We start from the raw sequence: 21,484 nt of genomic DNA, 5'->3' as shown, positions 1-21,484 counted from the left end.
ACTTTGCAAATGTAAATGCTATTAAATATGAACAAACTCATACCTACAAGCTAAGAATGGAACTAAGTTGAAGCTAAAATAAAATATATGGAAATCGCCAAACATATGCAAAAATAAAATAGTTGGCGCTTTGCGTTACTTAGACTAGTATTAAAAATATCTATTTAAGTATAGTCACTGTATAGGAGTTATGGTAATGGATTTTTAATCATTACTAAACCATTAGTTTATCGTAACGAAATAAAGCTTAAACAAACTTGCTGACCTGCACATAATCAAGGTCATAAAATCCTTATCGCTAGCTTTTCCTGCGCGCTTCGTTAATCCAGATTTCTAAGGAGTTTATTATCTATTTTCGAATAAATTACCCACGAAGGTCGGTTTACACGGCATTTTACGATGGCCACACACGGTGTTAGCTAGTACGTTTAAAACGTTTCGTCTCCAAAAATAAAAAGGTTGAAAATGGCGTTATGATTTTCCTAATATTGCGTAAGTTGAGGCCGTAATGTCGTAGGATTATATATAATGTTGCCACCCATAAATAAAACCCAATAAAAAGCACCCATTACAACAATTAATTGGAATACAGTAGGAAGTTTATCAATTCTCAATCTTATATAAAAATGTTTACAAAAACAACCATAACATAACGGTATATAATTACGTAACGTGTGCAAATTAAACCTGAGTCTATTATGAAACTTAATGGTTTCAAATAATTGTTTGGCGCTAAGTTTGATAAATGCAACGACTTGCGGAAATGAAACAAATACCTTTGTTTGAAAGGGTTTCAAATGTCTGCGCAGTAAATTGGATATTATGTAAACTGTAAGAGACCTTATTTCTAACTTTACACAATACATGTAAGGTATTGTTTAGTGTTTAAGTGATGGTAACTTTACCACGCCGTCCCCAAAGAAGATAATATAGAATTATACTACTTATTAATAAAATATAAGGTATTATATACAAATGTTAAAGAAATCAGGTAAATAATTCATAAACCTAGACTAGGCAATGTTTATTATTTAATGAATCAATTTTTGATATAAATAGATTAAAGTAATACATTCTATCAAACAAAATTATTCTTTTTACTTGTCACTTGTCCGGATATAACTAATACACGTCTAAACAAAACCTATTTGGACGAGTAAATTTGAATAATTTTATTAGTAAATTTACTAGTTAAATCTGCCAAAGTGAACCTGACCGATAAAATAAACGATAATTCGCTATGCAATCTGTGTTTGTGACAGTGTCAAACTGTCAAATAAATGTTTGAAGTACTTAGAGTTATACTTTATAATAGTCGTTGGTACTCGGCAAATTACGGGTTATGACTTTCTAATTATTTACACAAATCAATTATTAGGTTTAAATTATTAATAGGCAATCATTTATGGAATACATTTTTCATTAATCATATAAAAAGATTATTCTTTATTAAAAGTTGTTAACAATCATTTATAATAATTGTTGTTACATATAAAATCTTAACAAAAACTCCCATAAACTGAGAAAAAATAGTAATTGTAATTCGTATTAGATGAATGGTATTTGTAATGAATCACGATTTGTACGACATTCTTACTAGTTGTCCAACTATTAAGAGTAATAGGTATTCAGTCTGTATCTACTTGTGATAGAAGATGGATATCTACAAGAAAGTATTTACAATATCGAAATTATTGTCCAAAATAAACCGGTGGTATCGAGGTTAGTTTCGAGCGAGTTTTCATCTCGTAAAATATTATATTTATTGCATTTCAATTTGATTTTCTTAAAACATGTTTTCTCAATTTTAGCGTTCTTTATATTTGTCGTAGCACAGTTAAACTTAGTACCTGGAGGTCAAGTAGGATTTCAGTGTAATGATCCTGCTTTATCCCATCCCTACACAGGAGACACAGTTAATTGGAAATGGCTGATTGGTATAACTATACTTTTACCTTTGGTTGTGGTGAGTTTTAATTTTAAGCAGATAAAATACCTACATTTGATTAAATGCTCTAATCTCATGTCTATAATTTATATAGAGATTTAAACCATTAGCCTAAAGATAGCATGGACATGTATATATTGATTTTCTATATTTTATTCCAGTTACTCATCACAGAAAGGCAGCAATACAACCATGAAATAGCCAAGAAGCAAGCATTTTGTTGGTGTAAAGAGTATTTATATGGCTTTCTATTAAACTTGACTATTGTTCAGGCAATAAAGCTAATTGTTGGTTCCCCTAGACCACATTTTTTTGAAACTTGTGAACCCAATGAAGCTCTGACATGTAAAGAGTAAGTATTCACTTGGAATATATTAGTAATAACTTAATAGTGCCTGTGTTAAAATAACTGTTACAGTATAAAATATGTACCTAAAACTTAGCCGATTCAGAAAAGGTGCATTGCCTTAAAAAAAGCTTATGGCTCCTACCAGCTACATTTAACATTTTGTACCATTCTTGAAAGTTGTCTATTTACTTATTGCACTTTAAAAGTATTGTGTTGTACCCTCTCAATAGTTTGAGATTGAAGGTTTAAGTTTGTATGTACTTAACTGACTAGTGTTACTTTATTATTTAGACACCATTTGCAGGGTTTAGTCAAAAAGTTCTTGCTTAGCTCATTTTATGGAATTTGTCTTTTTACAAATTTATCACAAATTTATTAATGTTTTCAGGTCAGAATATGTATCCAGTTATACATGTACTACAGCACATTGGTTACAACAGTCAAACAAGAGCTTCCCTTCCGGTCACACATCCCTAGCAGTCTATGCTGCTGTGTTCATTACGGTATCTTCTAAATTAAGAGTATTCTGTTCCCTTGATGAGTTTATTTAATAACTAACCCTTTTGAGTTTATAGTTGCACAACATAACCTTATATTTTATTGAAACTCTCACCTTGGTCAATAAAAATACAAGTTCTGTATACATTTAATTAATTTTTCCATCCAGTATTACTTGTATCGAAGAGGGAGAACCTTGAACTCAAAGATGGTTTCCACGGTGCAGATAGTTAGCTTGAGTAGTGCAGTACTATGTAGTTTCTCCCGTATTTGGGACAGACGTCACCATTGGTGGGATGTAATAGCTGGTGCAGTGATAGCATTGCTCTTACTTGTGTATACTGTGAGTCTTATACTTTTCTAAAACTTACTAAGCTTGCAGTTTTTTTTTGTGTATGTAGGTGTAAGTATGACCATGCTGTAAAATTAAGTAAATGGCAACCTCATTCATATTTTCATGGTACTCCAAGTACCAAGACTGAAAATACCTAGTCACCAAATAAAAGATTCAAATAGAAGTGTTGTCTGAAAATAGTAATTAATATTTATTTACTATGAAAAATTGTTTTAAATTAAACTCTAAGAAATATTATTTTAATAAAGAAAAAACAGCCATACCATAGTTTTAAAAATAGAACCGTTGGTATTCAAGTCCCACATTACCTTGTAAACAAGTAATTGTTACAAACCATACAATTTTAATTCCTTTTTCAGATATCTACGCTGTGCAATGACTTTTACTGTTCAAGTCCAAAGAGTCAAGTAAATAAGGAACAGGACATGCCTGTAAAGAATGAAACGGATACATAATATAGAACATATTATTTAATTTTAGTATAAAACCCAAAATCCTTAGCTTGATTTTAGTAGGATATAAGTGAAATGTATTTACTCTGAGCTGTGACTATCGTTAATTTTTTATGTCCCTTTATTTATTTACTACTTCTCAAGTTTTTTTTTTAATCTTAGTTCTTACTCTTGTCATTAATATTACTAAAATATACATGTATACAGGAATATGCACCTAGGTAGAATTTATACTAGATTATATCTACATATTAGCTAATTCCAATAATTTTATATTTGGAGTCAAGAAACAAATTAAAAAAATAATAATTTAAAGTGCTACAATGGCAGTTACAAATAGGAATCAGCCTTACATAATTTCATTGGTTTTTACATAAACTTATTGTGATTAGCTATTTGATATTGAGCTAGATGAAGCTACAAACATTATGTGGTTATAGGTCTTTCTAGAAAATACATATAATGAGAAATTATAGACATGTCCATTCCGTGTCAGCTATAATTAGAATATAAGGATTATGTATTTTTATACACATTAAATCACACTTACCAATAAAAACTTTTATTTTCCTTCTCAACATAAGTTCAAATTAAGTAAATACTTAAATGCAAGTGAAAAAATAAATAAAATTAATGCCTTAGTTTAAATGGGACAAATATACAAATTGAACAATTATCGCCCTTAAAATATATTTTAATTCTAGGGTGACAAATATGCTTAGATTAAAAAAAATATAGATTTTAACAACTTTACGGTAGAAGTATTACTATTACTGATAATGTTTAATATTGTATAGGCCAAGATTATTCTGTCAAATGTCTGCTAGACAAACTTATTACAAAACATGGACTTACCATAGTTATCAGTTTATCAATGAATATGGTGTACAAAATCAACTTTTTGAATACAATCTTAATTAACACCCAAAACGGATAGAAGAGAAGAACCTAAACATAGGAATTTTAAATAAAAATTATTTTAAGGGCTGAGTATCTTCAGACAGCGTTTTGTCATCCACAAGTTTGTTGAAGTGTTGGATAAGGTCTTCCACAGACATTTCTCCGTGCACTTTATTGTCACGTGTGCGCACGTTAACCGTACCAGACGACTTTTCGCGTTCACCCACCACTAAAAAAATATATTAATTTTAGACCACCACTACTACTGCAGTTGTGTTTAACCATATAAAAAAAATACAATTGTAAAAAATGATCCCAAATAACCCTATTGTTACCAAAAATTAAGTGATAGACAAAAAAATGCCTCTGAAAACTATATAAAATATATTTTTTATTTAGTTACACTTTACATTAAGATAAATTATTAGGGATGCCACGGACAGCCTTGTCGCTAAGCCAAGCCAAGCCTATATCAAAAATAGCTTTCGTATGCAGTTGCAGTCATATAGATCAATCAACCTATGAAACTACATACCCATTTATTGCGTTAATTTATTTTGTTACGTTAATATAATTCTTACCCAATATATAGTTAAACTGGGCCAACTGTGCATTCCTAACTTTCTTGTTGAGTGTATCACCGTGATCAATATCTGCTTCAGACATGAATCCAGCTGCGAATAATTTGTCTTTCACCTGCAAATAATAAAATTTTATTAGATTCAAAAAACACTAAACTGTATTTTTTTAAACATTTAACATTTTTCTCTACATGATTAGAAAAAAAATCATGAATCAAACTCGGCACATTGGAGACTGAGTTATAGACTAAATGCGTTATTTTGTGTTCAGGTAACTCAGTATTTTTATGGACTATTAAAAAAATATAAACTTATTTATATGCCTATCTATATTGTATGTGGAATTAATAAAATTATTCATTAATTCGGGTAAATAATTTTCACCTTATATTGGGTGATAATTTTGTCTATTAATAGCATAATAATTGTACGAGCTGTACATTTCCATCACTTATAAGCGTGACGATTTCCTAAATCATAGGAGTTACACACCGAGAGCATAGCCAGCCGTAGGCACTGTCTTTGACTGTCAAAATTGCATTCATTCGGTACATAGCAATTAGCACGTCATTATATCGCTGATATGTTATACGCGAGTGGTTAATATAGAGTTAAAATAAGCATTAATAAAATAAAAAATACATTGTTACAAGACATTAAAATTTTTTTTCTAAAGTTCATACAAAATAAGTATTTATTATTATAAAAATAAGTATCACCTGTATCGCATAATCATCGTACGCAGGACCGATCGGCACGACACACACTTGTCTAGGACTGAGCCAGAAGGGCCACTTGCCAGCGTACGACTCGCTCAGGATCGCTATCATTCTCTCGACAGAGCCGAGAATGGCTCGATGGATTATTACCGGTCGCTTCTTTTCACCAGTTTCACTATAAATAAATGAAAAAATACAATTTTGTTTAAATTTGTAATATAACAGGAATAAAAGTATTGTCTTTTGTTAACATAGCTTGTACACATTTAAAGAAAACACTTTTTTAACGGATTGAAGCTATGTATTATTATAAACTTACATAATATCCATTTAAAATTATGTAAAGTAATTATCTCTATATATATATAAAATTCTCGTGTCACAATGTTCGTTCCCATACTCCTCCGAAACGGCTCGACCGATGTTTATGATTTTTTTAATGCATTTTCAGTAAGTCTGAGTATCGGCTACTATCTATTTTTCAAACCCCTAAGAGAGGTGTCCACACCAAACAAAATAAAGTATTTTTCATACAATAAGACAATTTTTTTTATTATACAACATACAACCATTAATTGTCACCGCTCAACGATCAACTTAAATTTTTATTATGGTAGAACGGTTATTTTTATTGAACTATAAAAATGTTTCCTGGAAATAATGTAGGTAGGTACATGTCAAACGACGTTTGCCGGGTCAGCTAGTAAGTTTATAATAATACATAGCTTCAATCCAGTAAAAAAGTGTTTTCTTTCAAGGAATAAAAGTATTAATTAAGTTATTTATTTTAATTTATAATGATAATGATGATATATTATTTAAATAAAAATATAAATAAATACGTTTAAGTCTGGTAAAAGTAAACACAAAAAAATATATGCAGTATTAACATACCTGACATATGTCAAGTTGAATCTCTCTGGTAGTTGGAAGTCAAGTTGTATGGTAGCGCATTGGTGTGACCGTCTTAGTGCATCTTGTATTGTTATATCAATTTTGGGACCGTAAAACGCGCCATCTCCCGGGTTTAATTGCCAGGGCTTGCCGAATTTGTTCAAAGAATCCTCTAGAGCCTGGAAAGGAAGATTAGAAACAATACATATACATTAACATACATTGTTTTAGTTAAAATACTACCTGGGAAGAAATTTACATATAAATAAAACTGCAGTGTTGCAATGTTTTAAGATAGATTTTGGTAAGAATTATGATTTATTACTATTATATAGTTTACAGTTATCTGTCATTATTACCTTTGTATCAGTTTTAAATTAGATAATTTCGAAATTTAAAAGTACACATTGTACACTTATATTAAGTTATTTGGTCTATTATATTTTATATATAAGTCAAGCTAGCGAACTTATAACACACAGCCAACGCGTGTTTCAGAAACCTCGGGTACATACCTTTTCAGCTTGGTTCCAGGCCTCAAGATCTCCCAAATACTTCTCAGGTCTAGTTGATAGTTTCAATTGGAATGTAAAACCAAAGTTAGTGTAAACATGCTCCAAGAAATTTAGACATCCCATCTGAAAAATAACATAATCTCCGCATTATAACAAACACATCTATTTCTAATACATTGTCGTCCCTTATACATTACCAAGGTTCAAAATCCGTTACAACCTTTTTCAGGCACCTTTCATTCGAATTCTTCACGAATACAACAGAACAAACGATAATTATTCAGAGCTTGATAAATTTGAAAGTGAGGTTATCAATTAAAAAACAACGTTCTTAGGGAGTGTTCAAGTATTACGTCACGCAATTTTTGGAGATTCTTGACCACCTCCCCCATGAAACGCGCCGTAACGTTTCTGTATCCAATAGTAAAACGTTACGTGACCAACCCCAGTGACTCTTTATACTTAAAACTTACCATTATGTGGTGTAAAGTACTGGAACGTGGAAAATAATATTAACAATAACGCGTAATTAATACCCCTCCCCCCCCCCAAATTCGTTACGTACGTTCATGTCGAGTACCTACTATGCATTGTTAAACGAATTTTTAACTATTTTTTTAATATCCTTATACTTGCAGTATTTTCGTGGTACGGCGCAGCGAATAACACGGAGACCTGGGTTTGAATTGGCAAAAAGTGCATAGAATGAGCCTTACATCATCAATAAAGACAGTAAAAATTCATTAACGGATATAATCGCGAATTCGTAACATTATTTAACTCGATATTTTGAGTAGTCGTAGAGGAAAGAAACTTCCACAAAGTTGAAAATATATACAGCTATAGAGATGCTATCAAAGACCTATATGAAAAATTTAACGAGACACTAATAAGCCGAATCTATTGCTGCTAAGTTGGAACTTACAATATTGGCAGATTATATCATCCCCAATCCCCGTCGGGGCATCACTTACCATCTCTTGTTCGATATGCTGTGAAGTACAGAATATATGAGCATCGTCTTGTTGGAAACGTCTGACTCGAGTCAGCCCCGTGAGGGCGCCACTGAGCTCATTTCTGTGAAGCACGCCAAAGTCTGCGAGCCGCAATGGCAGTTCACGCCAGGAACGGACCCGGTTGTCGAATATAAGACTGTAAATTAATAATATTTCTTTAGATAACACTATTTATAGGATAATTTACACAACTAGACGTTTTCCGTATTTTTAATTAGATTCCTAAATGAAAATTTCTAATCAAGTTGAAGAAATATGTAAACCATAGATTAAACCTAAATCTCATTATTTCACGTAGACATCGAAAATCAAGCAAAATTTATTTTTCATCGCCGGTTTTATATCAGAATCGCAGACTTTTATAGTATTATTATAATCTATTTATATAACTTTGTCTGTGACAAAAGAGAACAGTCGTTGTAATAATTCGAGCTAAGGCAGTTTTTGCCGTGCACCACCACTATGACACCACCAGCTGTCCACTGAAATATTTCCAAACCAATTCGACTTCGGATCCTTCAAGACGTATCAATTCATAAAAGGCCGAGCCCTCTGGCAAAGTAAGTGTCTATGGGCGGTGATTTTATTTAACATCAGGTGAACCTCTTCCCTGTTTGCCCCCTGTTAATTTACTCACTAAAGTTAAATTCTTTAAATTGTATTCAGATAAGTATTAAGACTCTCTAACTTAAATGACGTAACCATGTTGTCACCTAATCAAAGAAATTTTAGCACTGTGGAAACCTCAAATCTCGCTATGGTACACGTTTCGCATAGACTCTAGGTAATAAAAAAAATCTGATGTATTTCTAGTAGCTAAATCAACTATTATATGTAAATTTTTATATTATTTAGACCTGTTCTGTATTCATTTTGTTTTGATATAAACACCTCAAAGAAATATATATAAAAATTAAAATTAAACACAAAACTCAAAGAGGAACTCCAAGGAACATTATTACATAGAGAAAAAGTGCACAGAACAAATTAGAACCAGTTTCATAAAAAAAAACAATATTATTTATGTAATACAGTATTAAATATTTAAATCTAGATATAATTATTTTTACAACATACCAATGTCCTGGACAGTTCATGGGTTTCAGTGCAAATGTTTCCTTTTCAACATCAAATGAAAACATGTTCTCGGCGTAATGGGCCCAATGACCAGAAGTCTGCCACAATTTGGCATTGTACATATTCGGGGTTACCACTTCTTGGAAACCGCGTACCCTAAAAACAATTAAATCCAATCAGTGTGTACATATACGAAATGTACACGAAAAAACGAAAAATACAATACGAATATAATTATAAGTGAGAGTGACATTAAAAAGGCGCGAAATTTAAATTGATAGTTATTATAGCTAAGAAAAGTCAGTAAATGCAATTTTTATGAATAAATTAAGACGCTTTTTAAATTTTTTTTACATTAAAATTATAAATAATTATTAAGTGTAACATTTTATTTACAAAAATGATCTACCCTCACATCACAATAGTGACGTGTCGATCGTGTGATTGGTAAATCAGCTGAAGTTTGTGTCCCGCGCTGTTTATGATGCGCAAAGTTTCCCCCACTCCCTGGTTTAATGCTCTAGAAGTTTGCCGGTATTAAAATAATTTAAATAAGAAAATACCTATATTGTTCTCTTATAAAGTTAACCAGAATGTTATAAATGTGAGCTCCACGCGGTTGGAAGAAACAGGAGCCTGGAGACAGCTCATGGAAGAAGTACAATTCTTGTTCCTGAAAAATACAATTAAATTAAATATTTCAACCTCAACTTTGCTAACATTTAAATCTTAAAAGTAAGTAAAGTATAATATTCATCTAATATTAATTTTATTTATTTAGTTGATTATTTCCTAAAAATAAACGGACACCAAATCACACAGGGTTTATCACTTCATTACATGCTACATATTATATAAAAATGCAAATTATATTTTCTTATGGCATTAAGGTACGTTGAAGATAATTGTAAAAGTTTCTGGCTTGAATTCTACTCAAAATGCTCACCCTCCCAATTTTACGGTGGTCCCTCTTAGCAGCTTCCTCCTGTATGACTTCCCATTCCTTAAGCTGTTTTGGCTCTGGGAAGGAAACTCCATACATTCGCTGAAGTGATTCTGCATCTGATTTACCCTCCCAGTAGGTTGATGAGTTCTGTCAAAGTTCAGTATCATTATTTAAATACCAATAAGACTGCTTCACTGTAAATTTTAAAATTAATTTAAAAGTATTTGAGAACAATAAAACATCAAGTGGCTCGGGAAGTCTTGCTTTATTTGCACAGCTGTTTATTGCAAAATACAAAGAATGTGATTTCGAAAAAAATTTATCTAACTAATCAAAGTTGTGCTTGGACTATCAAACTCGATCGGAAAATACTTTAATTTTTGTCAAAGAATTAATGACGTGGGTCATGTACTGTAGGCCAACAAAAATAATACAGAAACAGGTTTGCATTGCAAATATGCATATGTCCTACAACAGGGACTTACGGTTCTTCATTCACCAATAATACATACCTTAGTAACTTTAAAGGCTTTAACTTTTCCAGTGTGTCGAACATGAGGTCCTCTGCACAGATCAATAAGTGGGCCACATCTGTACACAGTAGTTGTTGGAGTATTCACTTTTTCTTTTAAAATTCTAACTTTGAAAGGATTATAGTCAAACATCTCCAGTAATTGATCCTTTGTTAGTTCTAATCGTTCAAAAGGCTGCTTTTCCTTTGCTATCTTTTTTACGAGGCCTTCTACACATTGATAGTCAGTAGAGGATATCTGGAATATAATAAAATGTGGTCATAATACCCCCATATAAAGACTAAATAACTTAATAATAAAAATCAAAACTGTTAAATTTCTATTGGAATGGGAGTTAAGAAAACCATAACATTGTTTCTTTCTTTCTTCTATGTATATATGAACCATTTTTGCATGGAAGATATTAAACAAACCTTTACGATTATGAGTTTTGAGTGAGAGTGTTCTAATACCTTATGCTATATGTATCCTATTCTAGGGCATACATTGTTTTCAGTTGAAAAACTTACCCCTTTCTCTGGATAGAACATATCATAATAAAATCCTTCTTCAATTGGTGGTCCATAGCATAGGCAACCTCCATATATCTAAAAAAGTAAGAGGAATGTGAGTGAGTAAACATAATTAATTTGTAAATTCTTGTAATGAACTCAAACCAATGATTATGATTATGTAAAAGAAAAAAATATTTATTCACTATAAAGTTAAATTTGCATTTTAAAATACCTTAAAATGTAAAATATTATTGTTACAGTCAGGAGAAGCAAGGATTCTCTAGCTTTATGTTATAGTTACTATACATACCCTTTCCATGGCTTCACCAAGCATATGTGCTGATGAATGCCAGAAGACAGCCTGGGCATCAGTGTTATCCCATCTAAGGAGCTCTAGTTTGCAGTCACCTTCTAGAGGTCTATCTAAGTCCCATAACACACCATTCACTCTGGCTATTATTGTGGAATCTGCTAGTCCTTGGCTGAAAAAATTATGTGTTTATTAAAATTATTATTTTTATTGAGTGTGTTGTTGAAACACCCAGAACTTATCCTGGCATACAGCTTTAATTTTTATTATTTACAAATATGATCATTTTTAGATTTTAAGACTGCTTCAAGTCAAATACTTAAGAACACCAGAAATATTATGAGGCCCTAGTAGAGCTAACACTTTAATCAAATTGATTGAATGTTTATAAATTTTCTGGTTACTCACACTGATGCATATCATAAATACTTACTATTTATTCCAAAACTCGCTTTGTGAGCAAACAAGGTGAAAAATTATTTAAGTTGCCAATGGTTACAATATTATTGTGTAAAGCAAAATAGCAATTTCATCAGTTGCTATCAACTTTTATAGCAAATAAAAAGCATAACATGCATATGCAATAAGTATAGGTCATGTTTACATTTTAATAATGAAAAAATAAAATATGTTATTTTTAATAGAATATCAACAGCCACCACAACAGCATTCTTATGAAGCTTAGATATTAAATTTAGAGTGTGGTAAGAGTATGTAAAATAATAAGAATATGTTAGCAAAGATTATTTCTTAAAATAAAGAATGATTTTTAATTTATTTTTATTGAAGTTTATAAAACTACTTCAGTTCTTGTTCTGTTTAATCCACTATCAACACAACTAAATAATAAATAAATTAAAGAAAATATTATGTTATTCTGATCTACTTACATTCTCTAAATCATAAAACACTTACCTGATCCCTTTAGCTACATCATAAGGTGTTGTCTTCCAAGCCTTTGCTTCCACAGTTTTACCATCAGGTAGAGTAACCACAACACTCAAATCCGGCTTTGAAGCAAGATTTTGTTCATAGTCAGCTTTAAATTTGTCCCATAAATCTAGCCGCTTCTGTATGTACTCTGGCCATGGATTCATTTCAGAAACTCCGCCTGGCGTTTCTTCTTTCTTTTTCTTTTCTTTCATGGCTTTTGCTTTAGACTAAAAAAAAGGATTATGCTTATTTCATACATTTATTAAGCATAAAAATAACAGCAATAAGATCAAATTTTCTAAATTGTTTCAAATATTTTACATGGCACGGTCGGAAATATAGCAGCGATACCTTATTGCACGTTATTGGTTATTTCTCTAAGATGACGAGTCATGTCGTCATCAAGTAATGAAATGAGAAGTTAAAGTAAGAAATAATATATTTAAATAAATAATTGTGTTAGGTACGTTGTAGGTAATTAATATATTTTCTCTCAACATTTCGTTCAGCTTTCTTTAATTTTTGGAGTTTATAGGATTACAGACCCATGTGGCGTAGCTCTCTTTGAAGCGCACCACGCAAGCCTTACGTATATTGACCAACTTAAGCATCACAATTCACACTTTTGTGTAGTACATTTATCACTCTAAATACATTAAAATATTATATTAAATTCCTGCCTTTTCCTTTAGATTTATATTTTCTACACCAGCAACTACCGCATCACCCATATTGTTCGTTGTTAACTGACAGTGACGGATTCGTACTGTCTACTACTGGCGTTGACACTTGCTTACTTGATTCTTTGAAGCTAGACATTGTCATTGAATACTTTATAAAAACAAATATTAAAGATCTCCTGCTAGAATTACTTACTCAGTAACTTAAAACTTTAATCATAAATCAAAATTTTGAAAATATTATTATACATTTATATTTGTTTAGTTTTGTAAACGTATACAGCAAAAATCAAACCTTGCAATTTTAGTGAGATTTATATTTAGTATACGATTTGATTAAAAGTACTGTGGTGTATGCGTTCCTGATAATACTTGCTTAAAACACTGTAAATATACCAGAAAAACACGTCCTGTCAAATAAATTTAAGGTGTAGGTACTTATAATAACCTTTGAAGTTTGAATATAAAAAATTAAAAGTAAAAAGTACGTCAATTTTTTACAATCTGCAAACAATATAAAATGTGAATATTTTACATAGATAGATTACCATATTATTGTTCAAATTAAATGTTAAAAAATAATGTAGGATATCATGTCACTTCAAAGATCTCGTCCAATGGACACTCTTCAAAGAATTATGTCGTCATTCAAGCATTTCGAAAAGAAATTGGATAAACTACAAGATGATGTAAATTTTCAAGGTCATACATTAACTGAACTTCGTGTCATGGTTGCAAATCTTTCCGGCGGCCTATTAAACGGCGAAGGTAAGCCAACGGAAAACACTAAACATTCTGCAGTCAAAACAACTGCCGTCCAGCCAGATATTATAAACAGTGATAAGTTATTAAAAACCAAAAGAAAGAATGCTCTACAACCATTTGTTTCCAAAATTCAAACCAAAAGTTACCACGGACCGAAGTATGGATCGAAAGCTTCTAAAGATGTGCCTTTTATAAATAAATTGCCGTCTAGTCCTAAAACCGGAAAAAGACCATCAAGGCAAAGAAAAGGCGATTCTCCACGCAAAACCACTACTTTGCGAGGTCAGAAGGAAATTGTCCACAAGCGCAGCAAGTTACCACCACGTGTTTTGATGTAATTTTTTTATAATCAGAAAAAGAAAGTGCTGTAACTAATATGAAATATAATAACTTATTTTGCAAAAACGTTTTCATTCATCATTTATTTATAATTTTATTCACAATTATTTCAAGCAAGAGTATAAAAACTGACACTATGATACCATACAAAATAAAATACAATACTGGTCGCATATTTAGGAGGCCAACACTCGAAAACGCTGTCATTCTATGGGTACATTTGGGCTTTGGAATAATTATGCGGCCGTGGAGTGCAGACTGAATCCCAGATTCACGAATGCGTTTCATTCTGAAAAAAATATGGAAGCTTGTAAAGGTTATATTTACACTTTATCTGATGAACACTTTTTGTTTAAGTTTACTCTCTGAGTTCTGTCTGTTAAATAGATACCACACAATCCGGTTTTTAAAACAGTTAAAATTTAATTGTTTGTACCCTGGTGTGTCATTGAAATTAAACATGTTTTTAGGTACGCTTTCGGATAAACCTGTAGGTACATTTGTTTTAGGAAGTGGACCTCTTTTGCGCCTTTAATTTAAACCTAAGTTACGAGTGATAATGGGCTTGAATTGTTTTTTATTTATTTATAAGTAATCTTACAGGTACCCATATCCATATTATAAAAGCACTTAAACAATTAAAAAAGCCAAAACGGATTAGGTACATTGATAAACAATATATATGAAGCAGAAAACATAAGTACATTAATATAGCTACTGCTAACTACAGTCCAAGACGTCCCGCTTCTTAAAATATTTCCTTACCACATCCTCTTTAGTAAGGTGGCAAATGTCAACATCTTTAATATTTGTGTTATATACTATAGTTAACTAAAATCCGAAACATTAACGAATTACGCAGATAGTTCGTGTTCGTACGAGGAACAATTGTAAATATCTTGTCGCGTACGGGGGAGAGTTTCTTAAAGAAATTAACGAAAAATATGGGCTATCTATCATTAAGAATATTGTGCAAAAATAAGTTTAACGAATGACTAACGCTACTCTAAGCAGTTCCAAATATGGAGAATGTTTGTTTATTGGGACCAAAGGATATCGTGCATTCATAAAGTCAACTTCCTTAAGGTCGCATTTTTCCATCTCAAGAAATGTTTCCTCAGCGCGTCTGTAGATTGAATCTACTGTGGAGTGGAAGGCGAAGAAACCCTGAAAAAAAATTAAGGACGCTACATCAGCATCTAAAATTATCATATTCCCTTGGAGTAAAATGTATGTTTAATAAGCAATAATTAACGTTATGAATTTCTTTTTTTGGCAAAAACTTAAAATCATTGTTTTATCAGGAGTCAATCACAATTTTCGAGTATGCGGCTCCATTTATAATAATTATAAAGCCTGTTGCATGTTGCTCATACTTAATAGTGTTGAAAAATAAAATAGAACAATAGTGAATATAATTACTTGTCTTATTTTCGCAACGCCTTCATATAGGTCATAGTAATGCGGATTACCTTTTGGGGGCTCAATTTTTTGTAAAAAGGATGCTCTTACAGGGTCGTTGAACATCTGAAATTAAATCGAAAAAGTATTAATTTATAATGAAATTAAAAGTTCTTAAAATATTTATTTTTTAACAAAATAACTTTACAGATTACTCCAAAATGGCAAGCAACTATTTATTTATATCACATAAAAAAACAATGCATGAGTGACAATTGAAAGAGTCTGTTAATCTATGCAGTTCCTTAATTATTCATTGTGTCATGTATGACCCTTTCGAGAGGTGATTTTCGCTGAGGGTACGTTTTGTAACAGCGAATAGTTTTGTAGGTACCCCCCGCCGGCTTACAAAATTATGATTGATTTAAGATAAAACATTTTTTTTTGTATGATGACTGAATTAAAAAAAATGTTTCCTTAATGAGTTCAATTTTTTATTCTTATGATCACGTAACAAGAAAAAAGCTCACTCTAAAGACAAATCGGTTGTAGTCTGTGTCGATAGCACCAAGAGTTATGCCGGACTGTGCCAGCTGTTCCACAGTTCTAATGCCAGTGGAAGGTGCCTGTAAAAGTACTACGATGTTTGCGCAATACGCAGCGTATAACGCCATGAGGGCGGTGAAAATTACCCATAGCATTATGCGACCTGGAAATATAAAGTCAACATTAACAATAAAAATAAAACTTAATTATACATTATAAAGTTATTCTGTAAACACTTTTTAACTCGATAACTACTTATCCAAATAAAAATAGTTTTACATATTCAATGTAAAAATATTTTTATTTATCGGCATTCGGCCGAATGATCGCGAGTGTAGTCGCGGTACACCGTTACGTTGATGTTAGCAAGGAACAAAAATGTATCTTGTCTAACGAGTATATATACCTGATAAACCTTTTGGTTCCTTTGAGCATCCTTGTTGGCTTAAAGCACTCATTGTTAAGAGTAACGCATCACCCACACTGCCATCAAGTTGATTTGAATTCTGTAAGTAATAAATATCCTCTTAAAGAGTCTCTTAAACAATTAATAACAAAATCTAATTATTAACTTCATTTAAACTATGTAAACATTTTATGTCTTCTTGAATTTATTTTGTGTTCTTCAACCATTTTCAATTCACTAAAGACGTTGTATAAATTTTGATATGTTATTTATTCAAGTGTTAGGAAAGAAATATAGGACTTTTCAAGAAAAGAAGCAAACGGGCAGGTGTCTCCGCTAGTTAGTTGTAAAACTTCATTTATTTATAGGTCCTATTAAATATGCATAAAATATTTCCACTGAAAAAAAAATACTATAACAATATATTTAGTATTACCAAGTAAAGTTGTTTTATTTATAACTTAGTTTTAATTTATTTGTACTTGGATTATATTTTATAAATACTATATTATATAGCCTAAAGTTTCCTCGATAAAAGTACTAAAACAAAAATCTTTTTCAATTCGAACCAGTTGTTTCAGAGCTTGCCGCACTCAACCAAATAAGGTACTTTAAATTATTAGAATAGATTTGCCTATGTAGCGTGAAATACTTTCTCATAATTATCCTTTTAGCTCGAATGACTTTCAAATACCTTGTTCGAAACTTTTAAGTACGTTTGAAAGAATGATGTAATTTTCTCTAGTAAAAACATACCAAAGCGATCCTCTTCACCTCCCATTTACTAGCGAAATACACAGAAACTGTAGCCAATACCGTGGAAAGTGCTATAGCCACCCAAACCGTCATCGAAAATGGTAAGGCGAAGACATTAGCTAGATACGAGAGTGGGGGCTGACGGAATATAAATTTCACTTTGAACTGCCCAATTGAATCTGTGAAAACTACGACTTCCAAGCGTTTGGAGTTAGCGACGCAATTGGTACCTGCAACCAATATTATAATAATGTTAATGACTAATCTATTCTAACTTAACCTAAAATTACCTAAAACCTACCATATCAAATTTAATACATTTTGTTTTCTCTTCTCACAGTGGTTGCCTGGAAGAGATCACTCGAAAGCGATAAAGCTGCCAGTTTATAATGTAATGCAACGAAGTATTAATAAATAAATCAAATTGGCATTGCCACCATGTAAAGCCAATCTGCATTCAAGAAACTTTATACAAAATCTTTACTATCATTTTTAGTTCACTTCCGGTCGATGGGTTTCTACCGATGACCGCAGAATCTTGGCAGTATTACTTATACAAACCAATGATAGAAAATGAAATAGTTAAGGATAATAATAATGAATAAGATTCAACTGGTCCCTATTCAGAGATGTACCTAAATCAGCTCTGCCAATCCGAAGATCATTGATCATTCCTGACCATTGACCGTCTTTGATATAGCCCCATCTGTAGCTGAAGATGTACCGAGGCGTCGCATTTAACATTTCAAATGCCATTCGAACGTGGCTCCAACATAATTTTGCAAAAGGGTCATAGTGAAGGAGCCTAAAAAATAAATATTAACTATAAAGTGTAACAATAGTAACAGCAATGATTGGTCATTTTTTTCTTGGAATGAGAGTTTTTCTATAGAACTTTACATCAATTTTAACTCTTTTACCACACACTTTTATTTTTATGTTGTCGTCTACGTAATGTTTGTGATATTGAAATTGACTCCTATGCATGTGCATAATGATTAAATATTAAAAATATACTCGTAAATAATAAGATCGGATAATCACATTATATTAATTATGTGTTTATCAAATTTCTATAAAACTAAAAAGGTATTTTAATTTATACATTTAAGAGGATTCCAAATTTGGTCGTCAAAAGTATTAAAACTTACAATCTATCCTCTCTTGGCAAATGATAAATAGTAGTGTTGCTATCCTGTATTACATTTGACATCGTCAAAGGATGACCCATTATATCCTTTCTTCTCCAATACAACTCTCTTCGAGGTCTTAAGTCCTGCAGACTGCCGTTGTAAAAACCACGAGGATGGGAGTATGTAGATCCATTCGGGGATGGCTTGTGCCCTATTTTAAATCCATATTATAAATGTTTGGTTAGGTTAGCAAGTAGGGTGTTTAAAAAATAATAATTTCATATGTGTCAAACCGCCTCGGACAGGAATTCAAATAGGGTCTATAGTAATAAACGTATACTTACATTCAGTAAGCAAAAATATATTTCCTTTTCTTTCGGCCAATACAAAGTCACTATCAGCTAGTAGCGGCAAATCTAGAAGACGCTTCTTGATCGATTCTCTATTTTCGTTTGTCCTATTATTCATATCATCATAAAGGACAAACCACCGGTACGGAAATCTTAGAAGACTGGTTATCTATATGTTAAATAGTGATAATTTTATTTGTACTAAAGTACCTGTGTGTCTTTGAACTATGAACTATTACAACCCACCACTAAATGAATCTCTATAGACAGTGGCAATATTATTGTTATTTTTTAAGGAATAAACCTACTGAACAATTCGAAACTAGGAAAATTATTATTTAACTTCTGCGTAATAATTTAAACATATGCAAAATGTATTTGCTATTTGTTTATAAGTATTAAAATACATGAAAGTCATCTTACTTGAAACGCCTGTTCTGCATCAGGACAGTTCAAATCATTTAAAAACAGCAAATTATGGTCTTGACGTGTACTACACGGTTCCATTGTTGAAGAAACTCGACAACCCACGTTACCAAGCTCTTTATGTAAACGAATTTGTGCCGCTGTAGACAAGTATATATATAGATTTTTACATAATACAATTTTTATTTCAAATACGCATACATATAATTATGCAAGGTCTAGGCACTATTAGGCTTCTACCTTATTTAATATAAACTATATATATTGAATAAATTAAAAAGAAGAAGACTAAATAAAATATTTTACGGCCGTTTTGTTTGCATAGTTATTTTCAGTAACAAGAGAGTGAAAGAACATCCAATAATTTTACTTTTATTTTAGTTCATTTGATTGTAGGATTATTAATGTTTTATCTAACAGTTACTACTAAGGCAATAGACCTACATAATAATATTCACACCGATAATTACAATAAAAAAGCCTTAAAAGTTGTAACTAATAATATACTCAATCATAACAAGCAACCCAAGAACTGGCGTGGCGCTTTGCTTGCTAAGTTGTAGTGTGCGCGCGGTCAAGTTGATTTCCGCCTTAGGTTTTTGCTTGGTACTCGTAGAACCAGTCACTCCATTATATCTAGATTATGAACCCGACCTGTAGGTATCCTACATAAATACAATGACAACGCAAGCTCTCTTCTGAGGCGTAGCTGGTCATAACCCATCATTTAGACCATTTATTAAAATTAGTACACGATTTTAAGTACGTATTACCTTTCGCCCAACATAAATTACAGTGGACAATCGTCGGTGTCCACTCGTTAGCAACGTAGCTTCGAATCATATCAATTGTATTTGTATCCTTGCCATAAACAATGGAATTTTGTAATAATATAAAAGATATGACAAACCTACAATTCATCATAGTGGCTATTCCAAACTCACAGAAATGAGTCAAGTTAGCAAACTTAATTATATCGTAGGTCCTTCATTAAACCGAATTATACTAAAGTTCTGTGTGCAAAGGTTTCATTAATTGATGACTCTATGGAATATAAGGATGTTTTATAATGGTGTTAAAATGCTTAAAATACTCTTTATAAGATAAACATTCATCATCATCGTTCATTCATTGTCTACGCAAAGGATTGCAATGACATGTAAAATAAATTTATTATACTGCAGCACAAACAAATACGAAATTGTAGTTTTAGTTTTTATTTTCTTATTAATTGAATACTCCCTTTATTCTTGATTTGCTTCCTACGAAAATTTCTCTTGTGTTACAAAACTCTTTTATTAATCAAGAATAATGAAAACCCACAATAGAGTACAAAATTAATGTGGTGAAATCTATTTTTCATCTATATTATTTTTTGTAAAATTTGATTTCTTCTGTTTTAATAAGAATTATGTTAATCTTAATGGATATGGCTATGCTTGATACTCGTGAACGGGTGCTACTTGTGGTGACTTGAGTTCGTGTATGCGGTGATGTTAGTTATTTCGACTACGTATTTGAGTGTTGTTCCCACGAGAATGTAAGTGCGCGCTCCTATTACACCATGCGTCCTGCTGATAGAGGATCTTTGACAATCTGAGACAAATCTTTGTTTTTAATTTATTTTATTATTATTTATTACTTAAGAAGTCATGTGGAACATGTGGTGTAATGTTTGCAGCTCGTTACAAACATTGTGTAACACAATCAACTTGGCGATTAAAAAGTGTGGTGGAGATGTAATTGCCAGTTCTTCTCTTCCGTTCTACGCCCTTGATTTGAGAACTGGCAGTAAATGTAAAATTAGAAGCATTTAATGTATATTTCTTTTTTTGACGTTCATATGTGTACATTGTGTTACCTATACATATAAATGATTTTTTACTTTGACTAAGGAGATTCAGATCTGAGAAATGATTTAAAATGAAACTTCATCATTCAAAACGTATTTATATTACCTCTATTTCTTATACACATAGGTTTATTGAAATTACAGAATAATAAAACAGCACGAAACCCAGGAAATCGTTCTGTAAACATGAAATTAATAGCCTATAATTTATTTCTGAAAACCAAACATTAATAGGATAAAATATTATTAAAATATAGTTTTGCATAATAACCTTAAACACACTTTTTATATTAAATGAGTTTAACTATTT

General features: G+C 31.5%; 4 protein-coding genes across 8 annotated transcripts; 2 read left to right on the top strand and 2 right to left on the bottom strand.

Annotated features, from left to right (window-relative positions):
• The first annotated feature begins 1,345 nt into the window (after positions 1-1,345).
• On the top strand, positions 1,346-4,155 carry LOC123714849 (phospholipid phosphatase homolog 1.2 homolog). 3 transcript variants are annotated; one of them, XM_045669452.1, is made up of 6 exons: positions 1,425-1,722; positions 1,833-1,966; positions 2,110-2,300; positions 2,686-2,800; positions 2,965-3,138; positions 3,510-4,155. In XM_045669452.1, exons 1-6 carry the CDS (start codon positions 1,656-1,658, stop codon positions 3,603-3,605), a joined length of 777 nt encoding a protein of 258 aa, XP_045525408.1. In that variant the 5' UTR covers positions 1,425-1,655; the 3' UTR covers positions 3,606-4,155. The 3 variants fall into 3 exon arrangements, with proteins under 3 accessions (XP_045525409.1, XP_045525408.1, XP_045525407.1); XM_045669451.1 differs by having other exon boundaries at positions 1,428-1,722; positions 1,812-1,966; XM_045669453.1 differs by lacking the exon at positions 2,965-3,138 and having other exon boundaries at positions 1,346-1,722; positions 1,812-1,966.
• A 107-nt stretch (positions 4,156-4,262) lies between these two features.
• Positions 4,263-13,275, bottom strand: LOC123714846 (threonine--tRNA ligase 1, cytoplasmic). Of its 3 annotated transcripts, none has more exons than XM_045669446.1 (14): positions 13,201-13,275; positions 12,503-12,747; positions 11,588-11,759; positions 11,293-11,370; positions 10,763-11,020; positions 10,251-10,397; positions 9,868-9,977; positions 9,305-9,460; positions 8,186-8,363; positions 7,212-7,334; positions 6,697-6,875; positions 5,803-5,977; positions 5,084-5,198; positions 4,263-4,731 (listed from the first exon to the last, which is right to left on the bottom strand). In XM_045669446.1, exons 1-14 carry the CDS (start codon positions 13,249-13,251, stop codon positions 4,577-4,579), a joined length of 2,142 nt encoding a protein of 713 aa, XP_045525402.1. In that variant the 5' UTR covers positions 13,252-13,275; the 3' UTR covers positions 4,263-4,576. The 3 variants fall into 3 exon arrangements, with proteins under 3 accessions (XP_045525402.1, XP_045525401.1, XP_045525403.1); XM_045669445.1 differs by having other exon boundaries at positions 13,066-13,206; XM_045669447.1 differs by lacking the exon at positions 13,201-13,275 and adding an exon at positions 12,872-12,961.
• Positions 13,276-13,657: 382 nt separating this feature from the next.
• LOC123714850 lies at positions 13,658-14,368 on the top strand. Its single transcript, XM_045669454.1, has one exon. The coding sequence runs from the start codon at positions 13,794-13,796 to the stop codon at positions 14,301-14,303; it is 510 nt and encodes a 169-aa protein (XP_045525410.1). The 5' UTR covers positions 13,658-13,793; the 3' UTR covers positions 14,304-14,368.
• A 14-nt stretch (positions 14,369-14,382) lies between these two features.
• On the bottom strand, positions 14,383-19,418 carry LOC123714848 (glutamate receptor-like). The gene is made up of 10 exons (XM_045669450.1): positions 19,320-19,418; positions 18,891-19,065; positions 18,565-18,757; positions 18,049-18,218; positions 17,414-17,643; positions 16,658-16,757; positions 16,236-16,414; positions 15,727-15,831; positions 15,305-15,471; positions 14,383-14,593 (listed from the first exon to the last, which is right to left on the bottom strand). The coding sequence occupies exons 1-10, from the start codon at positions 19,401-19,403 to the stop codon at positions 14,383-14,385; spliced, it is 1,614 nt and encodes a 537-aa protein (XP_045525406.1). The 5' UTR covers positions 19,404-19,418.
• Between the last annotated feature and the right edge of the window lie 2,066 nt (positions 19,419-21,484).

This window comes from Pieris brassicae, chromosome 10 (assembly GCF_905147105.1).
Source record: "Pieris brassicae chromosome 10, ilPieBrab1.1, whole genome shotgun sequence".
Lineage (NCBI taxonomy): Eukaryota > Metazoa > Arthropoda > Insecta > Lepidoptera > Pieridae > Pieris > Pieris brassicae.
This window is presented reverse-complemented; position numbering and strand designations above follow the sequence as displayed.

Bases quoted from the DNA above. Each gene is read 5' to 3' on its own strand.
- LOC123714849 (XM_045669451.1), top strand. From the start codon at position 1,656: ATGGATATCTACAAGAAAGTATTTACAATATCGAAATTATTGTCCAAA. The intron at 2,301-2,685 runs GTAAGTATTCAC...TAATGTTTTCAG, and splicing joins GAAGCTCTGACATGTAAAGA to GTCAGAATATGTATCCAGTT. The intron at 3,139-3,509 runs GTGAGTCTTATA...TTCCTTTTTCAG, and splicing joins TGCTCTTACTTGTGTATACT to ATATCTACGCTGTGCAATGA.
- LOC123714846 (XM_045669445.1), bottom strand. From the start codon at position 13,131: ATGCTTAAGTTGGTCAATATACGTAAGGCTTGCGTGGTGCGCTTCAAA. The intron at 11,371-11,587 runs GTATGTATAGTA...TTACTTTTTTAG, and splicing joins TTGGTGAAGCCATGGAAAGG to ATATATGGAGGTTGCCTATG. The intron at 8,364-9,304 runs GTATGTTGTAAA...ATTAATTTACAG, and splicing joins ATGAACTGTCCAGGACATTG to TCTTATATTCGACAACCGGG.
- LOC123714850 (XM_045669454.1), top strand. From the start codon at position 13,794: ATGTCACTTCAAAGATCTCGTCCAATGGACACTCTTCAAAGAATTATG.
- LOC123714848 (XM_045669450.1), bottom strand. From the start codon at position 19,403: ATGGAACCGTGTAGTACACGTCAAGACCATAATTTGCTGTTTTTAAAT. The intron at 18,758-18,890 runs GTAAGTATACGT...GATTTAAAATAG, and splicing joins TATATTTTTGCTTACTGAAT to GGCACAAGCCATCCCCGAAT. The intron at 16,415-16,657 runs GTATATATACTC...TTATATTTCCAG, and splicing joins GGAACCAAAAGGTTTATCAG to GTCGCATAATGCTATGGGTA.